General features: G+C 40.8%; 1 protein-coding gene across 1 annotated transcript; it reads left to right on the plus strand.

The window, feature by feature from the left end:
• The first annotated feature begins 12,954 nt into the window (after positions 1-12,954).
• Positions 12,955-16,354, plus strand: hyal6 (hyaluronoglucosaminidase 6). The gene is made up of 3 exons (XM_046038252.1): positions 12,955-13,890; positions 14,103-14,192; positions 15,863-16,354. Exons 1-3 carry the CDS (start codon positions 12,955-12,957, stop codon positions 16,352-16,354), a joined length of 1,518 nt encoding a protein of 505 aa, XP_045894208.1.
• The last annotated feature ends 3,104 nt before the right edge of the window (positions 16,355-19,458 follow it).

Genomic DNA, 19,458 nt, shown 5'->3' on the forward strand with positions numbered 1-19,458 from the left:
TTGGAGGCTCATTTGTGCCATTATCAGCCACAACGCCACAGAACCCAACTGACACCGACTCTATTTGTGATTATAGATTTGATTTATCTGATTGTAAATAATTGTTATCATATATTGATTGTATATAGTGTGTATACACTGTGTATATAGCCTATTTATCCATCTACGTAGAATGATTATACTTTTAATCTGTTATGTTACATTCCTCTGTGCTGCTGTGTCAACCTGAATTTCTCATACGCAGGTTTAATAAAGGTAAATCTTAAAATATCTTATTTTATACACATCATCATTAGCATGACTTAGCATTAGATAATAAAATAACCCTTTTTGAAATAACTCTTTTTGTTTTGTTACTTTAATTTCTTAATCAAATCTATTACTACTCTTGTTTTTTGGGATGTTGGGATCATGGACTGGGGTGGGATTTTTGAGAAGTAACTACTGTAAGGGATCACAGTAACAAATAAAGAGTATGAAGAAAAAGATTCTGAACACTTCTCACTGAGAATACAAACAGTACAACCGTGGGCTCAAACACCAAAATAATGAGCTGAAAGTTTCTTCAAAGGCCAGTAGAGCTGATGAGAAATGCATCTATTGAATTGAAAAGTTCTATAAAAGTAAAACTATTATTATTTCTTAATTTTTTCTACTTAAGATGTTTATTGTTTGTGGCAGTTTTTTTGTAACACATCTGCTTTTTTGTCCTGTGTTCACAGCAACAGAGTAAACAACTCACATTGGACCACCATGTGTAAATAAACATTGAATAAAATGAATATTGATGGTGTCAATCTGTTGCTGCACCCATCTCTGTGGCTCAGGTCAAGATCAACAAATACTGGCCAGATCACCTTCAGCTTTTTGAACTTTCCTGCCTGTCCTGCAACTGCCCTTCTCTCCCTAAATGAGATAATATTCATTTACACTTTTGCAGTGCCCAAACTTGGAACAACAAGACTTGCAGTCATCTCTTCCCTGAAAACAAGCTGCTGTCCTGTTCTGACTTTAAAAGTCATGACAAATTAATTTTGATTAACTTTTTAAATAAGTTCCGACACTCCTTTATCAATACAAATAAAATCAGGGGGAGGGTTGTGAAGGCGGCTTTGGCAGATGGACGGATGTCGGCGTCCCGCAGGTCCCGCCCGCCTACTGCAGGGTTAAAGCTTGTCAGCAGCATTAACACCAAAACTAAGCCGTAGACCAGCTGCTTCTTCACTCTGCTGTATAAAACACTGAACGGAGGCCAAACAAGAGGAATTGAAGGACCATTCACAACTATCACAGAACCTGCATTGTAACCAGAGTGACATCCTGCTAGTGTCCCATAGAGGCTGCAGTGTTCATTACAGACACAGTCTGAAAGTGCTGGACAGCAACAACATCCTGGTGATTTATCTGTTCTTAGAGTCTTACCCGCAGTGAAGATAAGAATGTAAAGATTGTATTGAGGGTGGTGCTAAAAATCACTGGGTCTTTGAAATTTACAGGGTCCATTGTCTGGAAAGCTGGAATGGAATCAGGTCATGTCATAACAATCTGATCAGTAGTTGCTGAGATATTTCTAGCATCATAGCTCTAGTGATGGTGAAGTTGGTTGGTTGGTTGGTTGGAAATATCTCTACAACTACGTTGGATTGCCAAGCTGTCAGATTCTTGAGCTCAGTTTCAACCTCAGCGCTGCTCCACCGAATGTATTTATTTCTGTTTACCATATTTATAATTGCAGGGCGGTGCAGTTGTGCAGTGGTTAGCACAGTCGCCTCCCAGCAAAAAGGTCGTGGGTTCGAACCCCGGTCGTCCCGGCCTTTCTGTGTGGAGTATGCACCCTAGGTATGAGTGTGACTGGTTCTTTGTCTATGTGTGGCCCTGTGTTGGACTGGCGACCTGTCCAGGGTGTACTCTGCCCGATGTCAGCTGGGATTGGCTCCAGCCCCCCGCGACCCTGTATGCAGGATAAGCAGTTGACGATGGATGGATATTTATAATTGCTTCTACATAAATGTATAGCAGGAGGGAGTTTCAAATTCAATATAACCTGTTATATTGCGACCGACCAACCTACCAACCGACCGACCGACCTTGTCCCCAGAGGAAGAATTCTAATGGCTTTGTTGATCCCCTGATTTTTCATTGCGCACCACTATCAGGTCAAAGTTTTCTAATAGCCTATGCTGTGAAATATCTGAGAATATTCTAGATGGATAAGCTGAAAATTTGGTACAGATATCCACGTTGCTCAGACAATGAATCCTAATGACTTTGGTGACACCTGATTTTTCCTCCAGTGCCACCATGAGGTGGATATTTGTGGTTTTGAAGTGTCTCTAAGGATGAATACGTGCTCTCCTGATTTTGTAGCACCACAACAAGGTCAGAATTTTGATTTGTCCAATACTTTGGATTATAAGCAAGTACCTGAAAAACTATGACATTCCCATCAGCCTCAGTTGCACTTTGTCATTACTGCTAAGTAACAAATGTTAGCATGCTAACTTGCTAAACTGAGATGGTGAATACGGCAAACATTATATTTTCTAAACATCAGCATATTTTAGCATTGATATTAGATCATGCTTTTCTAACTCTTCTGACCACAACCTTCTGCACAACATGAGTTTGAACAAGAGGGTCAAAGGTGCAGCGTTACTTTCTCCTAGTTGTATGCATACCGAATGCAGCAGTACATGCTTTGTAAGGGCAACTGCAGTATAAAGCTAAGAAGAAGAATTATGCAATTTATAACGCAGCATTTGTCTTGTTTTCTTGTCTTGACCAAACTCATGAACCAACAAAATGCCGCTGTCATGCTGAGCCCCCACACTGTAGCTGAAACAGAGCTTTTTCCTCATGAATTAATCCAGTTCCATCTTATTTTATCTTGTTCCATGCACACCTGTGACAGAGAGATGAGAGTCATGGTTTTAATATTAACAGATGGTGAGGGGTAATGTGGGAGGGAGTTGTATTCTGAGGCAGAACAGACACTGCACAGCTAAGATGGACTTAATGAGGATCATCTGCTGTCTTATTCTTGTCTTGTTCAGGTGTTTCTGTCAGATTTGACCAGCTCTTTTTACTTTCCTTCAGTCTGTCTCATCTGCATCTGCTTTAGCTAGTGGATTTGCATTTTCCAGAATTTCTTTCAACAACCTCCAGTGACGGTCTTGTTGTTTTTGGATACAGATAAAGAGAGTGATTATATAATAACAAGAGGATTGCCTCTTCCACAGAACCTGAAACTCTTGTGGCTACACAGCATTCTCGTGTATTTTCTGTTCCTATAATTTAAACTTTGCAGTATTTGTGTTTTTATGAATTGCTTGTAATTTTAAAAGAAGAATTTCAGCTATTTAAATGACTGAAATTGAGTGAAATTTGTCAAGTTGCTTGAAACGTGTTGGGAGCAATGTGTCTCTGTGTATTAGTGTATTTCACAGATGGCACCGCTAGATGGTGCTAGACACAGGACTGTCCAACCTGCCTCTCCTCTTACTTCACCCAAAATGCACACAGAGAGGGAGCATATTCTACTGAAGGTTTGTAACACATATGAAAGTAGGTGATCTCATTGACACATGAAGAGCTAGGGTATATGTTGTTACATGCAATCAACAAATCAAAGAGGGTTAAATAACAACTCTAATACTAAAATAACATACAACACACAAAATGCAAAAAAAGTATTACAAATGACTGAAAACTGTGAAATATGAAACCAACACATTTATGAAGCTGCTCAATCTGTCTTCAAAATTGTTCATTAGGTGAACCTAAAGTACTCTCTGCTCCCTTACCAACCATGTTCTATGAGCTCTTAAGCAGGGCACCTGTCCCTCATTACAGCTATGAAAGATTTAATGAGCAGCAGGGGCGCCGTTCAAGGCGTGGCCAGAGGGGCCATCACTGTCACATTCCAACCCCTCTATCAGCCTGCTATTGCACAGTGCACTAGTGATGGGAGTTACGGTTCTGTGAAGGGAGCCAGATCTTATTTGTCAGTTTCTTTCCAAGAGCCGGCTCCCAAACGGCTCTTCATTTAGTACAACTAGCAACTAAATGAAGAGCCGAGATCTTTTGCTACGTTTGCACGTCCCGTCCAGACTAAAACGCTGAATACAGTACTGAACACCTAAAACGGAGAAGTTTGAAAACACTGCTGACCCCATTTTTTTTTTAAACTCCAGGGTAGCGTTTTAGTGCAGACGGGCAAAAACCGAGGACGTTAAAAAACTATGACGTAGACGCTCACGTTTGGCTCTCTGATTGGGTCATACAAGTCATGCAAAGCAAAAACACAATGCTACTGACAGAGTTTTAGTTTTGGCATTGTTATTATAACATTTTGTACCACGCAAATAACACTTACAGCCTACGCTTGTACTGTGCATGTTGCTTACTTTGCAACGACTTCCAGTCTGTTTTCTGCCGCCACAGTCGCTTTTAAACTCCCGTGTTACTTTCAGTAACAGTTCCAGCTCATTGTTGGCCCATGCAAAAGAAATATCTGGTGTGGTTCTTTGTCTGTAGTACTTTATTCTTTCGCCAAATCTTCTGCAGCTGTGGAGTAGACCATCTGCTTCATGTTTTTAATATAGGCGGAGATCAGTTCTGATATGCAGCTAAAACGCTGATGTGGACGGAGATCGTATTCATTTTTAAACAAAAACGTAGTAGTGTGGATGGGGCCTAAGTTTGGCTCTCAGACTCATAGGCTCCCTTTGTACACTTAAAAGAGCCGGCTCATAGAACTGAAATTCAGTTATGGCTTATGGTTTTGAAGTACCACCCCAGGATTTCCAATGGCCCCTTCTGGCCATCCTATATTAAAAAATTCTGCCACTGATTGGGAGCCATGATATTTATAGTTGCTTTGCCAAACAACCTGATGCTTTCTTTGAAAAATTACTATTGGCAGGATTAAATGATGCATTTCACCAATCAGATGAGCTGCCCCATATATAGCTACATTACACATAAAGATGGACACAATATTTTAATAAAATAAAACAAGAAAACATTGAAAAGCAGTTGCATATTTAGCTACAGATCAGAATCCAATACTGTTTTGTTTTCCAGGATTTATGGTACCATTTGTAATTAAATAAAGGATTTCTTTCTTTTTCAACATTACCAAAATGGACTGAAATTCATCCATCAGTTAAACAAAAAGGTTCAGACAAATGTGAAGAGAAATGACGCCCTCTTCCCAGAATTCTACTCCGTGGCCCAGACGTAACCTGGGCTCTTTTTCTCTCAGTCTGCCAGCGTAATCTAATCAAAACTGCTGCAGAGCGGCATGATGGGAGTCATGATCTCTGTCTGTGTTGTTTCCTGTCCACAAGTTCATTCACAGATCAGCCAATCAAGGCCGCTTTACACAGTGATTGGCCAGGCGTGTAGGGGTGAGAAAGTAAGCAGAGTATGAATTTCTCTCTTGCTTTTACAATCTTCTCACAACTATTTCTGTCACTTTTGATAGGTACAAATGAGCACCACACTATGAATGTCTTCAAGGAGAGACTGTCGGAAAATGTGCTGTTATCCCTGTATTTAAATGAGACTGTGCCTACTGAACATCTATTAACACTTTTGACTACTTCAGGTCATTCTCCAAGGCTTCTGAATGTATGAAACAAACTTCATGACAGTCCATCCATAGCTGTATAGATATTTCAGTCTGGGCTAAAGTGATGGACAGAAAGGCAAAAATGGACAAAAAAATAGATCACATAGATCGGTCAATCACTTTTTAATGTTTTTTATGTGCCTAAGTGACCTCAAATGAAAACTTGCATGCATGCTTGTTCTATATAAATACTTTGGACAGATGACAAAGCATTAACTACTACTAAAGTAGTCATTCATGCACTTTCTTCAGCATTTCCAATATTATTTGAGCTCTGCATTATGAGACCGAGCGTCTGCTGCAATTTGTCTGTGTGTTGAGTGTGTCCCTCGGGAGTTACAGTCTAATCTGTGAATGTGTAAAGATGAAATAGAGGCCGTCGCTTAGGAGGAAAAAACAAGCAAGAAAACAAGACAGTCTAACGTCCTGTGAGAGTCCTATCAGCAAGGGTTTCTAACCCCTGAGCAACAGACTGACTGATACCATTTACATTTAATTATTTACCTGACGCTTTTATCCAAAGCGACTTACAATTGCTGTACATGTCTTGCTCAGGGACACAATGGTGGATGGGTCACAGTGGGGGAATGAACCCGGGTCTTTTACACCAAAGGTGTAGTCTTATCCATTGCGCCATCACCACCCAGGCTATGGAAACCCCACTACTAGGACACAAGAAAAAAAAATCGACAGAAATCGACAAACTTTACTATTACTACAGCTTTTTGGGCTGTTTGTCTGTGTTGCACCTTTCTTCATCACTCCTTGTCACACACAACAAGATACTCAGTATCTAAGTAGCTCATCACTCAATAATTACCCACTTAGCTACTTGATCTGCATGTGCTTGTGCTCATATTTGTCTGATTTAAGTGTTTCTCTGCTGTGTTGACTTAAGAACCAGCATAATCTTTCTCAGACCAATTCCGAATTTGATATTTGATGATTAAAAAAAAAAAGAAAAAAAGTGTTCATTCTTTTCAGAAACACATTACCTAAATGGCCAATAATATCTGCACACTGATTTATCGGTTGGGGTCTGGAACAAATGCGTGACACCACTCCCACAGATCTATGTGTCTTTGTACAGCACTTCCTTTTTATTTGTATTTGTAATATTAGAGGCATGGGACATTTTACTCTTATTTGTAACAATTTTTTAATCTTTCGACCAATCACTTATTTTGTGTAGCTGGTCAGTCCCGTGCAGCTTGCAATGCTTTGAGAGAAGTCTCACTTCCCTCCCAATGAAAATGAATATGGCTTCTTAGAGGCCGCTGAGGGAAAAATGCAAGTGGAAAAGTTTGAAGGGATTTCTAAATCATCTGCAGTTTGTGCTCCGTTGTTTCTCGAGGAAGGTCTTGAGCTGAAGGAATGTACTTCGATCATATCTACAGTTTATATAAGCTAGGTTCATGTGATATTGCATGACGGCTGTTAGAAAGTGTGATATAAAGTCAACTTTGGTGTCGAGTCCGTCTGTTTGTGCAGCTGTAAACTGATGATTATGAATATTTCTGATGTGCTGATGTCTGTGTGAGCTGTACGGTCTGTATAATAATGTTTTCCCAGCTGGAAGGAGAAAAATCTGACTGGAGCACAACACCTTTCCCAGGATCAATACAGTGTCATGAATCAGGGCCATAGCTACCACTGAAGACACTGACACTATGTCCTTTGGGAATTGAGGGAGTTTAGCGACCTGGAGGCAGACATGTTCAATAATTAAAAAGTAACACATTTTTGTTTATTATTATTTGAGGTCAACATACGAGGAAACATTTTTACTGTTCCTGGCAGAAGTTTTTTTTCCTGACAATGTGTTAAAGGCACTGCAACAGCATTTTGATTTTTATATTTAGAAATAAAATGTACAGACAATATAATCGAACAGTTCGATTTTTTTACAACATGAAAAATCCAGATAATTGACTGTGTTTGGTGTCTGGTCCATCAGAGAAAGTGTTTTAGCACTTATTTTCATTCTTATTATTAGCTATTTTAGCCTTTAGTTTCAGAAAAATTAATTGCTTTTTATAAACTTTTTTCTCCATTTCGTTTTTCCCAAGAAATTGTAGTCTGTGATTGGTTTTTATACCCTTTTATGTACCCCAGTCTGTTTACTGGGGTACATAAAAGGGTCTTCAGGACTTCATCTGCTGTTTGGTCCAGTAAATGAGAATCCTATTGGGCACTGATGAGGAGGGGCCAAACCAACCATAGTGGGGCATCTCTGCCCCCGAGAGCAACAAGAGACCTGAGAGAGGGAGGACAGAGACAAAGATACAATTCAGCAGCTCATCAAATGGACGACTTCTGTATCTGACGTTTAAAACACAAGAGACGAGGAAATCATCCAACAGGAGGCCTGGATCCTCAGCACAGTCCGCAGGGACGGGAGGGTATGTTATCTTTATCATAAAACAGATTTTGCAGGACCTGCAAGTCTTAAAATGTCTAAATTAGTTCCATCATGAAAAATAACTATATCAGTATTTCCATGGTTGTTGTTTAAGTTTTTTGTTTCTTAATCTTTCATTGGAGGATTGTCATGATGTTCTGGTAACATGGGTGATCTTCTGTGAGTGAAGCTCAAGGGGATTGATCGGTGAGTACAGTATTTGATACTGAAAAGCTGACATCCCTTAATGTGAAGAAAAACAATTAATTAAATGAAAAATTACTTTAAAGAACACAAATCACAGATACATTACTCTGCTTTTAATTGTCTGCTTTGAGTGACTGAAGATGTGGAAACACCATCAGATATCCAATATCATGCTAACTTCAGTTCAACAGGGTCAGTGTGGTTTCTGAAAGGCCGTTTTGAAGCCTGGAGATTGATAGTTTGATTTTCCCCGTATTTTGCCTTTCTACTCGGGATACCAAGTATCATTTTTATTAGAGCCCCATGCACGGCGTTTCGGCATATAGAGAAATCCGAAGCTTGACCTGCTGTGCCTAGTTACAGTTTAAAAGCTGTAATTGGGCACCTGCTGTTTAAAGGAGGCATTTGTCGTCAATTCGGTGATTTCTAAAATGAACACAAAGATGCAAATTTGATGAGGTTAAATTAGCTGCTGAGAACCAAACAATGATTATCTGCTGTCAAACTCTCATGAGAAGAAGTGAAATTATCTACTTTAACTTAATATCTTGTGTGAAAACTTTTTTAACTTTTACAGAGAGACGTTCTGGGTTTGTTTCATTCACTTCAGTCCAGTTTATTTGAAGCTGCATCTAGTGGCCATTAGAGCACAAACTGTAACAATGGTACATTTGTTACTAACATTATAACACCACCCTTAGGCCAACACTTGGATCTCTGTCAAACAACTAAACAATAAAACTTAAGATGCCGTGTGTTCCAGAGGGATAAAACCAGTGGTGGAAAGTAACTTTACAAAAGCATACTTTACTGCAATTCTGATGAAATAACATATCTTGGTGAACTAGAAAGTAAGCTGAATGTCTGTGGACAAGTCATTCAATGTTACCTGACATACAAATCATGGCTGAAATGGCAGGAATAGTGTTGTTGTTTCAGGTAGAGCAGGTCTAAACTGTACTCTGTAATATTACAGACCTTGGTCACAGTGCAAAGGAAAAACTCACTTTTAGCAGGTAGAAACCTTGAGGATTACATTAGCACACGCCACCTTAAAGTACACTTTAGCGGTAATTGTACTTGATTATTTACATTTTCTGCTACTTTATACCTCAACTCCCACATTTCAGAGGGAAATACTTTTTTACTCCGCTAAATTAGTGAAAATCGTTGTTAAATAAAAAATGTAAAATAAGTTGGTAAAATAAAACCCCACCTTTACCAGCTGCGACATTAAAATGTACAATCAATTTACACACGAATGCATCAATAATTACCATCTTGTAATATAATATATATTAGTCTGGATTTAAAAAATAGACAGAAGGACTGATGGGAGGACAGATGAATTTAATGACCAAACTGTGAAAGTAAAATGTTGTGTTGTTGCAGCAGCAGCAGTATAGTGTCTGAATGCTGGTGTTAATAAAACCATAAAATCACATCTGGAAACTACAGCAGAGAAAGCGCAGCCTGCAAACCACACGTGGACACAATCAAGACTTTATAGAAAACTGGAAATGAACCAGATATAATCAGTGTGTGTGATGGATTATAAAGGCCTCAGTAGGCTTCAAATGAACTAGTTTGTTAGACATGTTGATGATCCAACAAGAACTTAGTTATATTACGTTATACATATACACGTTATATTTTGTTAAGAAATTATCACACAAATAATAATTGTTTTCGAGCAAACAAAAATCTATTTTGTTTATTTCCACGTTAAGAGTACAATGATGACCTATTTCTTGATAAGGGAGGTAGGGAATGTTCTCAGCTAGGACTTTTATTCAGGCCTTCAAGGATCGAGCAAGACCCCAATATGAGTTGGGCCAGGTGCAAATTTTATTCTGTCAAATCTGTTTTGGTAGAATCCTGTTGTGTTGTTGCAGGTTTCAGGGTTGTGTGTCAATATGTCTAATACAAAAATGAGTCCAAGAGGACTCTCTTTTAGCTCTGATCACACAGTGCGTCATCATCATCGCAGGAGAAAAATGTGCTTTTTGAAGGAGACGACGACTGTAAACTGTGAAGTGCAGAAGAAATCGCGTGTTCTTCTTCTGTTTTCCACCACTCTGCTCGTTAATTGGTGGAGCATCATGCCAGTGTTCCTGTCCTCTCCCTTTGGGTCAAACCGCAGATTGAATGATGTCTGATTATCCACAATTCAGTGGAATTGTTTTGACTTTCTTTGGGTTTAGTTCGGTCTTTTTTTATAAGGTCTGTTATGATGTATTCAACAAAGACCTTTAGTAAATGCATAGCCATCTCTACACACACACACACACACACACACACACACTTGTCTTGTAGACACATTTGTAACCACACACATGCATAATCTATGAACATGTTTAGAGTCAAATCAGCAGTCTGACTCAGACTTTCTGTGGTTTTAAAGCCACACACACACACACACACACACACACACACACACACACTCCATGATGTGTGGTGTTGCTGAATAATGACAGTTACTCTGTCTGTTGGATCATTAACTGCTAATTCAAGGCTGGCTTCATATTTTCCATATAACACTGTACAAGCTGGTCTTGATCCAAACACATTCGCGCCGACCCATCCAGACCAGCCTGGGACCCCTGAAAAAGACATCCCCACATCTTCACATACCACTGCCACAAGGAATCCAGCGAACACAAGATTGCTTGCTTGAATGAAAATAATGTAAAATCCTGAGAAAATAATTCCAAGAGGGTCTAAGGACAGAGGGTGTTGTATGCTGTACAGATTATAAAGCCCCCCCGAGGCAAAGTTGTTATATCAAGTAAAATAAAAGACTTGACTAAAGTCAAGTCTATAGACAAAATAGAAAGCTCTGAAAGCTACTGTGACTGACTAGCTCAGCGTGTGAATGGCTAGCTCACCCAGCGGCAAACGGGATGTTCACACAGTTTATTCAATGGATGTATTTGTACCATTGACTTGTGTCTCATATGAGGTTAAATAAAGTGGTGCAACACTACTAACAAGCTTTGATAGCTTCCTCCAGTTCCCTCAGAGGTCGGCACTGTCGAGACGACTTGCTATAGGTCAACAGCTTGAGTTGATTTCACCGTTTTAAGTGCTGGTCTGACCAGGCCTCAATAGTGGGCCACACTAGTGAGGCTGTGCAGATATTTGCTTGTAAACAAAAGTAATATACAAAATAAAAATTTTACCTGATGATGGTGCTGGATGAAAAGTTAAGGGATAACTAAGACTATTACAGTTTATCCTCCAAAGACCATGAATGTCTGAACTACATTCCATGGCAATCCATCCAGCAATTACAGTTGTAGCCTGAACCAAAGTGGTGGACCAACTGACTGAAATTGCTATTCCTACAGACATGCCAGTAGAGTGGCTAAAAATCACGAGGGGTAGCTTACACTGACAGTTTACCTCCCTGTCTTCATCTGGCTTTCATTAGTTGAGTTTAGCTGCATTGTACTGTTTTCATTGTGTCTGTCTGAGAGAAAACATCAGACTCAATCTCACTTTGTGTCTGGGGGGTCTGGAGTGGCGGCGTTTCCAGAGGTTCTGGGCCTTCTGGTGGTTTGAAGGACAGCCAGAGTGGCTTCACCACACTCTGTTTGTCTTGGATCAGCATCACCAGAAAAACCATCCAGCTGGGAGGATTATGAAACTGGTGCGGGACACACTGCCTGAAGAAATGCTTTCCTAAGCTGAGCCGGACATGAGGAAACCTTTTCATAAATTACAGCCTTCTTAAAATGTTTTGAGGGAAACATTTCAACAATTAATTTGTGACTATAACTCCTTCTTCCACCGTCTTTTCAGCCAGCTCTCCACCGACTGATCCACATCCAAGATTACAGCGATCATAAAGTTCTCGTGCCATTAAAGTCATCAGAAAACATCAGCTCCAGGCCAGCGCCTCCTCAGATGAATGAAAAGTTGAAATGATCGGAGAAGGCTCAGCCCACCGGCGGTTTTCTGCTCTGCTGCTCTGTTTACAATCCTGCAAAGAGATTTTTCGTGGCGTCCAATGAGGCAACCTCATTGGCCATAATTCCCAAGAGCCGGGTCACAATGTCTTTCCCCCAACTTTGGAAAAAACAAATTGTGAATTACTTGCATATAAGGGGGCGCCATGAGCAATTACATGGGGAGGCTGTGTGTGTGTGTGTGTGTGTGTGGTGTGTGTGTGTGTGTGTGTGTGTGTGTGTGTGGGGGGGTTACATAAAGAGCTGGAGGGAACAGTTTCAGAAGAATGAAATAGAAGATAATTTTGATGCCACTGAATCCTACTCACTGGTCCTCTAAAAGCATGACAGGAAAACTTGTCTGTATGAAATGTATGAAATCAGACAGACTCTATGATTTCTGTCCTGTTGTAGAGCTCACAGCAGGACCTCCTAACTGTGGAAAAAACATCTCTTTCGATTAGCTTTAATGGGAGATAAATTATAAAATGTAAGGGAGAGGGGAGAGCTTATGCTGATTGCTCTCCTTCTCCACACTGTCTCTGCTGCTTTGGGATTTGAACCAGCATCCTTTTCATTATAGTCCTGCGCCCTCTGAGAACAGGGGAGCCTTTTGTTTTGTTGTGTTTGTGGAATTTGGAGCATTCCCTTCAGTGATCATCACTCAGACCTGCCCGATTGTTTCTGCTCACTGAAGCTCATGATGTGTTTATTTTCTATTCAAACAGGACCACTAATTGCCCCATGAAGAATCAGAGGTCATGGCGTTGATGGAGCTCCGTCTCCTGGCACTGGCCTTGTGGGTTGGTGTTGGAGTAAAAGTCCAAGTTCGAGGTGACCAGATGAAGCCAGCCTGGGGACCTCTGATCCCTCATCGGCCTTTTATTGTAGTGTGGAACGCTCCTACTGAGTCCTGCCGCCTTCGATTCAAGGTGGACCTAGATCTCAGCGTTTTCGACATTGTAGCGAACCTCAACGAAACCCTAAGCGGACCAAATGTCACCATATTCTACCACAGCCACTTGGGATACTACCCGTACTACTCCAACTCCGGGGTCCCTGTCAACGGTGGACTGCCGCAGAACCAGAGCATCTCCAAACACCTGAGCAAGGCCCGGGCCGACATTGACAAGCTAATTCCCCACAAAGATTTTCGAGGCCTGGGTGTCATTGACTGGGAGAACTGGAGGCCTCAGTGGGTCCGAAACTGGGGCTCCAAGGACATCTACCGCAACAAGTCCAAGGAACAGATCCGGAAACTTCACCCAAACTGGCCTGAGAGCAAGGTGGAGAAGGAAGCAAAGGAAAGTTTTGAGAGGGCGGGGCAAGCCTTCATGAACCTGACCTTAGCCCTGGCTGAAGGTCGCAGGCCGGACGGGCTGTGGGGGTTTTACCTTTTCCCAGACTGCTACAACTATGGGTATAAGCAGTACCCACAACGGTACACCGGCGAATGCCCCAACGTTGAACACGTACGCAACGACCATCTAATGTGGCTTTGGAAGGAGACCACGGCCCTCTACCCATCCATCTACCTGGACTACGAGCTCAAGTCCTCCTCCAACACTGTCAAGTTTGTCCACTATCGAGTCAAGGAAGCCATGAGGATCGCGTCCATCGCCCGTACCGGCTTCACATTGCCTGTGTTTGTCTATTCCAGACCTTTCTACGCCTATACCTTTGTGGTTCTTTCAGAGGTAAGTTTTCAGCTTTTAGTTTTTTGATGCCTCCTTAGAGCATCTTAAATAAGCAAGAAAGCATTCCTCATATGCTTTCACATAAGCTGAGTATATTGTATGAGCATTTGTAGATTATGAAACAGTGGAAGAGATGGATGTGTGTAAACTGGACAGTTTAAGTTGGATTCAAATGTTTAATTTGTTAAAATGTCCTTGTCACTTTGTTTCAGAGTGACCTGATTCACACCATTGGGGAGAGTGCTGCCTTGGGAGTGTCAGGTGTCGTCCTCTGGGGATCGTCAGAATATGCTCGATCACAGGTAACAGTAAAATGTATAAAAACAAACATGCACTACAAAGGATTTAAAATAACTTTCAATACTACATTAAATAAAGAACCCCCTCCCACCACCACACACACACAAAAAGCTATAAATTCACTTAAAATCAGATCAAAGGAACAGCCTTAAACTAAATGCTTATTATGTTATAGCATTATCCCTACATTGTGGCATACTTTACATAAAGAAGCCACAAAGCATTTTAGGGAACAATAAATTTTAATGACATAAATGGCAGATTGTCACCGTGTATAAAGGCTTCGTATTGTCTGACTATGAAAAATATGAACAGACATCATTATTTTTTCCTCCAGAACCTAATGTTTCCAAAAATAGTGATTTTTTTTCAAACTCTGACAGTCAAAAACCAGCATTTGATTTATGTGTGAAAGAGGTTTCTGTTGGTAACTGTGGAATGTTTTACATCCTGTTTACAGCAGACTCAGATGTCAATCTAGGAGAAAAAGACTATGTCATGTAATCCTCACTGAGAAATGAACTGAAATGGTAAAGAAATTAGCTTTATCACTTGAGTTGAACATTTCCAGTCCCGCTCAGTCATCAGATTATTGAAACCTTATACTTATTACTGCGACGTGCTGGAAACTGTCAGCAGTCCTAGCCGTGCAAGCATATGTTTTCCCCACTATTTAGAGATATTAACATGGTGAGGTGGTGCTCTTGCAAGAGACATATTTCTTTGCCTTTCCGCCTAAAGACACAAAAGCACGAGAACTGGATTAAACAGAATGTTTGTCTGCTCTTACAATCCGGTGATGTTAGCATGCCTAGCTGACTTGTTTTCTGTAACCTAGTGTTACTTCTAAACCTATGAGTTAGCAAACCATTAGCTATATTACTGTGTGGGGTTAAAGCAAATGCAAAAAAAAAACAGTTTATGTTAGATTTCCCTTATGACACTGTAATATGCTACAATGGCTAACTTTACAAGAACAGTGATGTTCCTTTATTTCCATTTATTTTACATTTTACATAACTGGTGAAGATGGTGACTTTGTACCTGGGGATTTTTAGCTTTAGCCTCAGTCTTTTTTGCATTATTTCACAGCACTTAGCTAGACATTGTGTATGTAGTCACAAGTGCATTTTCAGGGTTATCACTGTCAAACTAGTCAGTTGGAAATTAAAAAGTCAGCTGAAGATTGACTCATGTCCACCGCATGTAGTTAACATTAATTAGCTAGCTACAGCTGATTAAGTATGCCAGCGACAGTTGCAATTCCAGCAGCAAAATCGACAGTCATTAGGTAAAAATGAGAAGCTGCTTTTGTCTGGAATCAAGGGCAAACTGCATACACTCCATGGCAGAATGGAAAGGGTTAGGGCACAGTAACAGCAGCTAAAGGAGACAGGGCTTACAAACAAACAAACAAAATAGGTAAAACCTGTATGTGTCCTAATGTCTCTTTAATGATAATTGGTTTAGCATATTTCAGCTCACCTCTCCAAATGGCGTTGGCCTATGAATCAAATAAAAAGGCCTGGATGGTAAGAAGTAAACAATCTGATGGTATGGTGTGGAAAACATGCCCAGCAGAGATGCAAAGATGATTTTTAGTTACTAGAAAAGTAAGATCTTATAATTTTACAGGCTAATGACAGTGTCTTTTGTCTCCTGCCTCCTCCAGAGGAACTGCTTAACAGTGAAGAAGTACATTGATGGTCCACTGGGACATTATGTCATCAACGTCACCTCTGCTGCCAAGCTGTGCAGCAAAGCACTTTGCAAGAAGAACGGGAGGTGCGTCCGCAAGAGCCTTGACTCAGGTGCTTACCTGCACCTGAATCCACGCTTCTTCCACATCCACCGCAACCCGGCGCCCAGGGGCCCCCGCTTCCACGTCAGTGGTCACCTCAACAACCACGACATCCTGGACATGAAACACAAGTTCACCTGCAACTGCTACCAGGGCTGGACAGGCATTTACTGCGAGATGCCCCAGGCTCCACCTCCTCCTCCTCCTCCTCCTCCCCCACCTCAGCCCGCCATCCCTCTGCCTCACCCCAGGGAGAACAGCCTGCTGGGAGATATCTTGCTCCTCTTATCCCTCCATTTCTCCTGTCTCTGTATCATCATGTTCCTGGGACTCTGTCTGATTATAAAGTGTCTGATACTGTAGACACCAAGCTACAACTGAGTGTTAGCCCAACTTTAAGTGTGATCAGCTGCAGCTCCCCTTATGTCCACTAGATGCTGCTCCAACAAAACTGTATTGAAATGACTGTGAAAACTTCTAACTTGTCTTTAAAGATCAACAAATTCAAGTTCATTCAAGTAGCTGGATGTACACTTGGATTCCACCGGGCACGGCTACATAACTTTACGTCTGCAACCATGTTTTGTTAAGTACACGGCTTCATACCCAACATGGTACGTTTCAGAAATGGAGCATTTTGCCTGCCTAAAGGCCCTTTCAGATTGGAAGCGATTTGCGCTGCGCTGTCAGCGCAAAACCGTGACGTGCGCGAGGTCGCCGAGCAGTGCGCTGTGCTGCGCTTGCGCTTTGTTTGACGCAGCAACAAACTGCAGTGGCGCGACACAAGCCATTGAAAATAATTGGTTTCACAGCGCAGCAGTGCGGTTGTCGCAGTCTGTCTGAAAGGCCCGTATGTTTGTAGACTTGCTTAGATTTAGATGATTTGATCATTTTTCCTTGATTTATGTGCTTTTTTTTGTTAAATGATTTCTTTTTTGGACTCTTCTTAATGTGTTTATTGTTGATACACAATCGTGAGTCTGCACAGGATGTTTTAATTAATTTGTGTTTTCCTGCCCGGTTGGATCTGCTCTGTTGCATTAGACTAGCCGCATATTCTCCACTTAGCAGAGCGGAGAGACGCTTCAGGGCAGCTTCTGAAACTCACTGCAGCGCATGTATTTTCTAGAATGGCCGAGATCAGCTCTGGTTGCTGCCCAGTGGAATGGAGCCATAGTCTAATGTGTTTTAGTGGAGATTTTGAAAAGGATTTTTTAATTACAGGAACATTTCACAAAAAAAACGAGGTTTTGAGTAGCAAACACCCCTTTAGGCTTACAAAGTCACTCTGAAAAGTTTGCTACGTGCTCCAGAGACCACGTTTCACAGCAAATACAGGAATTCAAAAATCCATAGAAACTTCTAACTGCACCAACCATAATCTCTGTCCTTTCCTTTCGGTTTGGCTCGTGGTGGCAGCAGGCTGAGCAAGTTAGCCCAGACATCCCTCTCCTCACCCACGTCCTCTAGCTCCTCATACAGTTATTTCTAAGGCTACAACAACAACAGTATCATTCAACAAAAAACAAAGCGGGCCACTATTAGTCCTGCATGTGTAACCTAACAATTACTTCTCTAGTTTCATAGTGCAACTTAAAACACTGATAAGTGTTATTTTTGCCAAATAAGCTTCAACATAACTGTAACTTTTTTTACACAAGGATCAGGACTTTTACTGCAAGCTCCTTGCTCTCCGTCATTGAGCCCATGGATTTCTAAATACTCTGCCTCTGTTGCTAGTGAAAACTGGAAAGACCATATAAATTTATGTTATGCCAAGTCCCTATGGATGTTTTCATACCTTTTATTTTGCTGAGAAAGTGGGTTTCCATGTGAGAACTTTTCAGAGCCTACAGGACGTAAATATACTCAACGTATGTTTTTGGTTGAATGTTTCTATAAAATTATGCTAATTATGATTCTGTGTTTTTCAGCCTAAATAAAAGTCAACTGCAATAATTACCAATCATACATGTTACAACAAAACAGTCTGCAAGTCTGTCATCCGGGATCAACTGCAGCAAAATGTTAGATTTATTTTTATTTTATTTTAAATGCCTTTAGATTGTTGCAGACAGAACTACTGACTACAGTTATTTTTCTCCAGCAGGAGAACAAAATAAACATAAAAACCTCTTAAAACAATCAATAAATCAACAAAGTCAGTCATTTGTTTAATTTGGGATAATGACTGTAATGAAGCTGACATCACATCTACCACTTCATCAGCCTGCTGAGTGAATCTGCATTTTGGTGATGACGGAGCAGTCAGTCAAATGAGTCATCTAAAGCTGCGGCGGGACAGGTCACATGACCCAACAGTTTTACAATAGTCCCTGTTTGTCCCACGGGAAAGGGAGGGACGGCAGAGTGTCGGGCTTTGGGTGATGAGGGGGGGAAGTTAGGAGGAAGCTTCTGTTGCAGCTGGAGGTTCATGATTCACGTCTGTTAAAAGAAGTGTCAAAACAGAGTAAACTGTGGATTACAGAAAGTGTTGAAGTCAGCTGATTATAAATGAAGGTCTTTACTAACTCGACATAAGCTTTGCAGTTTCATTAATCTGCTGCTGCTGCTGCTGCTGCTGCTGCTGCTGGAGGATCAGAGTGCTGCATGATATTTATGCTTTTAACTGCAGATTAAATGACGGAGCTGAAGGCCATGTGATTTATTTTATTTTTGTTCGTTCTAGGTCTCAAGGGAGAGCTTTGAGTTTTGCAGTCTCATTTTCTTAGATGAATTCCCGCAAATTAGCATCTTTAAAGGAATAGTTCAACATTTTGGGATATACACTTTCTTTCTTGAGAGTTAAGTACAGAGTTGAGGTCAGGAAATGGTTTGCCGAGCTTAACATAAAAACTGAAAAGGATCGAACCAGAAACCTTCTGGTCTTAAACCCACTTCTCCGATTTGTTGAAAAAATAAATAAAGCAGAGACATGATGTACTGATGGAATTAAAACAGTGGAAATGTACATTATACTGGTTTGATTTTACAAAGTTTAGATATTTCTGTGAACCAAAAAATCCTCCAGACCCAAACCACAAAATAGTTAGTGTGTCTATGCCTGCCAAAACGACACATACGAGTGTTTCCAGCAACAGGCGACTGGACTTTAACTACGTTACTTATGTCACATGATATTAAACACGTGGTTAACCTTGCGAAACGGTCACAGTTTTGTTAGGTTAAGGAAACAAAACTACTTGGTAAGGTTAAGTAAACATCGTGGTATGGGTTAAAATAAGTACATTATGTACACAAGACGTGTATCACCTGACTTCACGCAACTCATGTTAATCATGTGATGGAAGTCAGTAGCGTAATGCTCTTTAACTTAAAACTCAAAATCACTCACCATTTACTTGGTTTCACCTGGGACTCGAACGCCGGTCGTATTTTCAGACCATCCATCAAAAAAGTTACTTACTTTAACACAAACCTAACCAAGTACTTTTGGCGCCTAATCC

This window comes from Micropterus dolomieu, linkage group LG22 (genome assembly GCF_021292245.1).
Source record: "Micropterus dolomieu isolate WLL.071019.BEF.003 ecotype Adirondacks linkage group LG22, ASM2129224v1, whole genome shotgun sequence".
NCBI lineage: Eukaryota > Metazoa > Chordata > Actinopteri > Centrarchiformes > Centrarchidae > Micropterus > Micropterus dolomieu.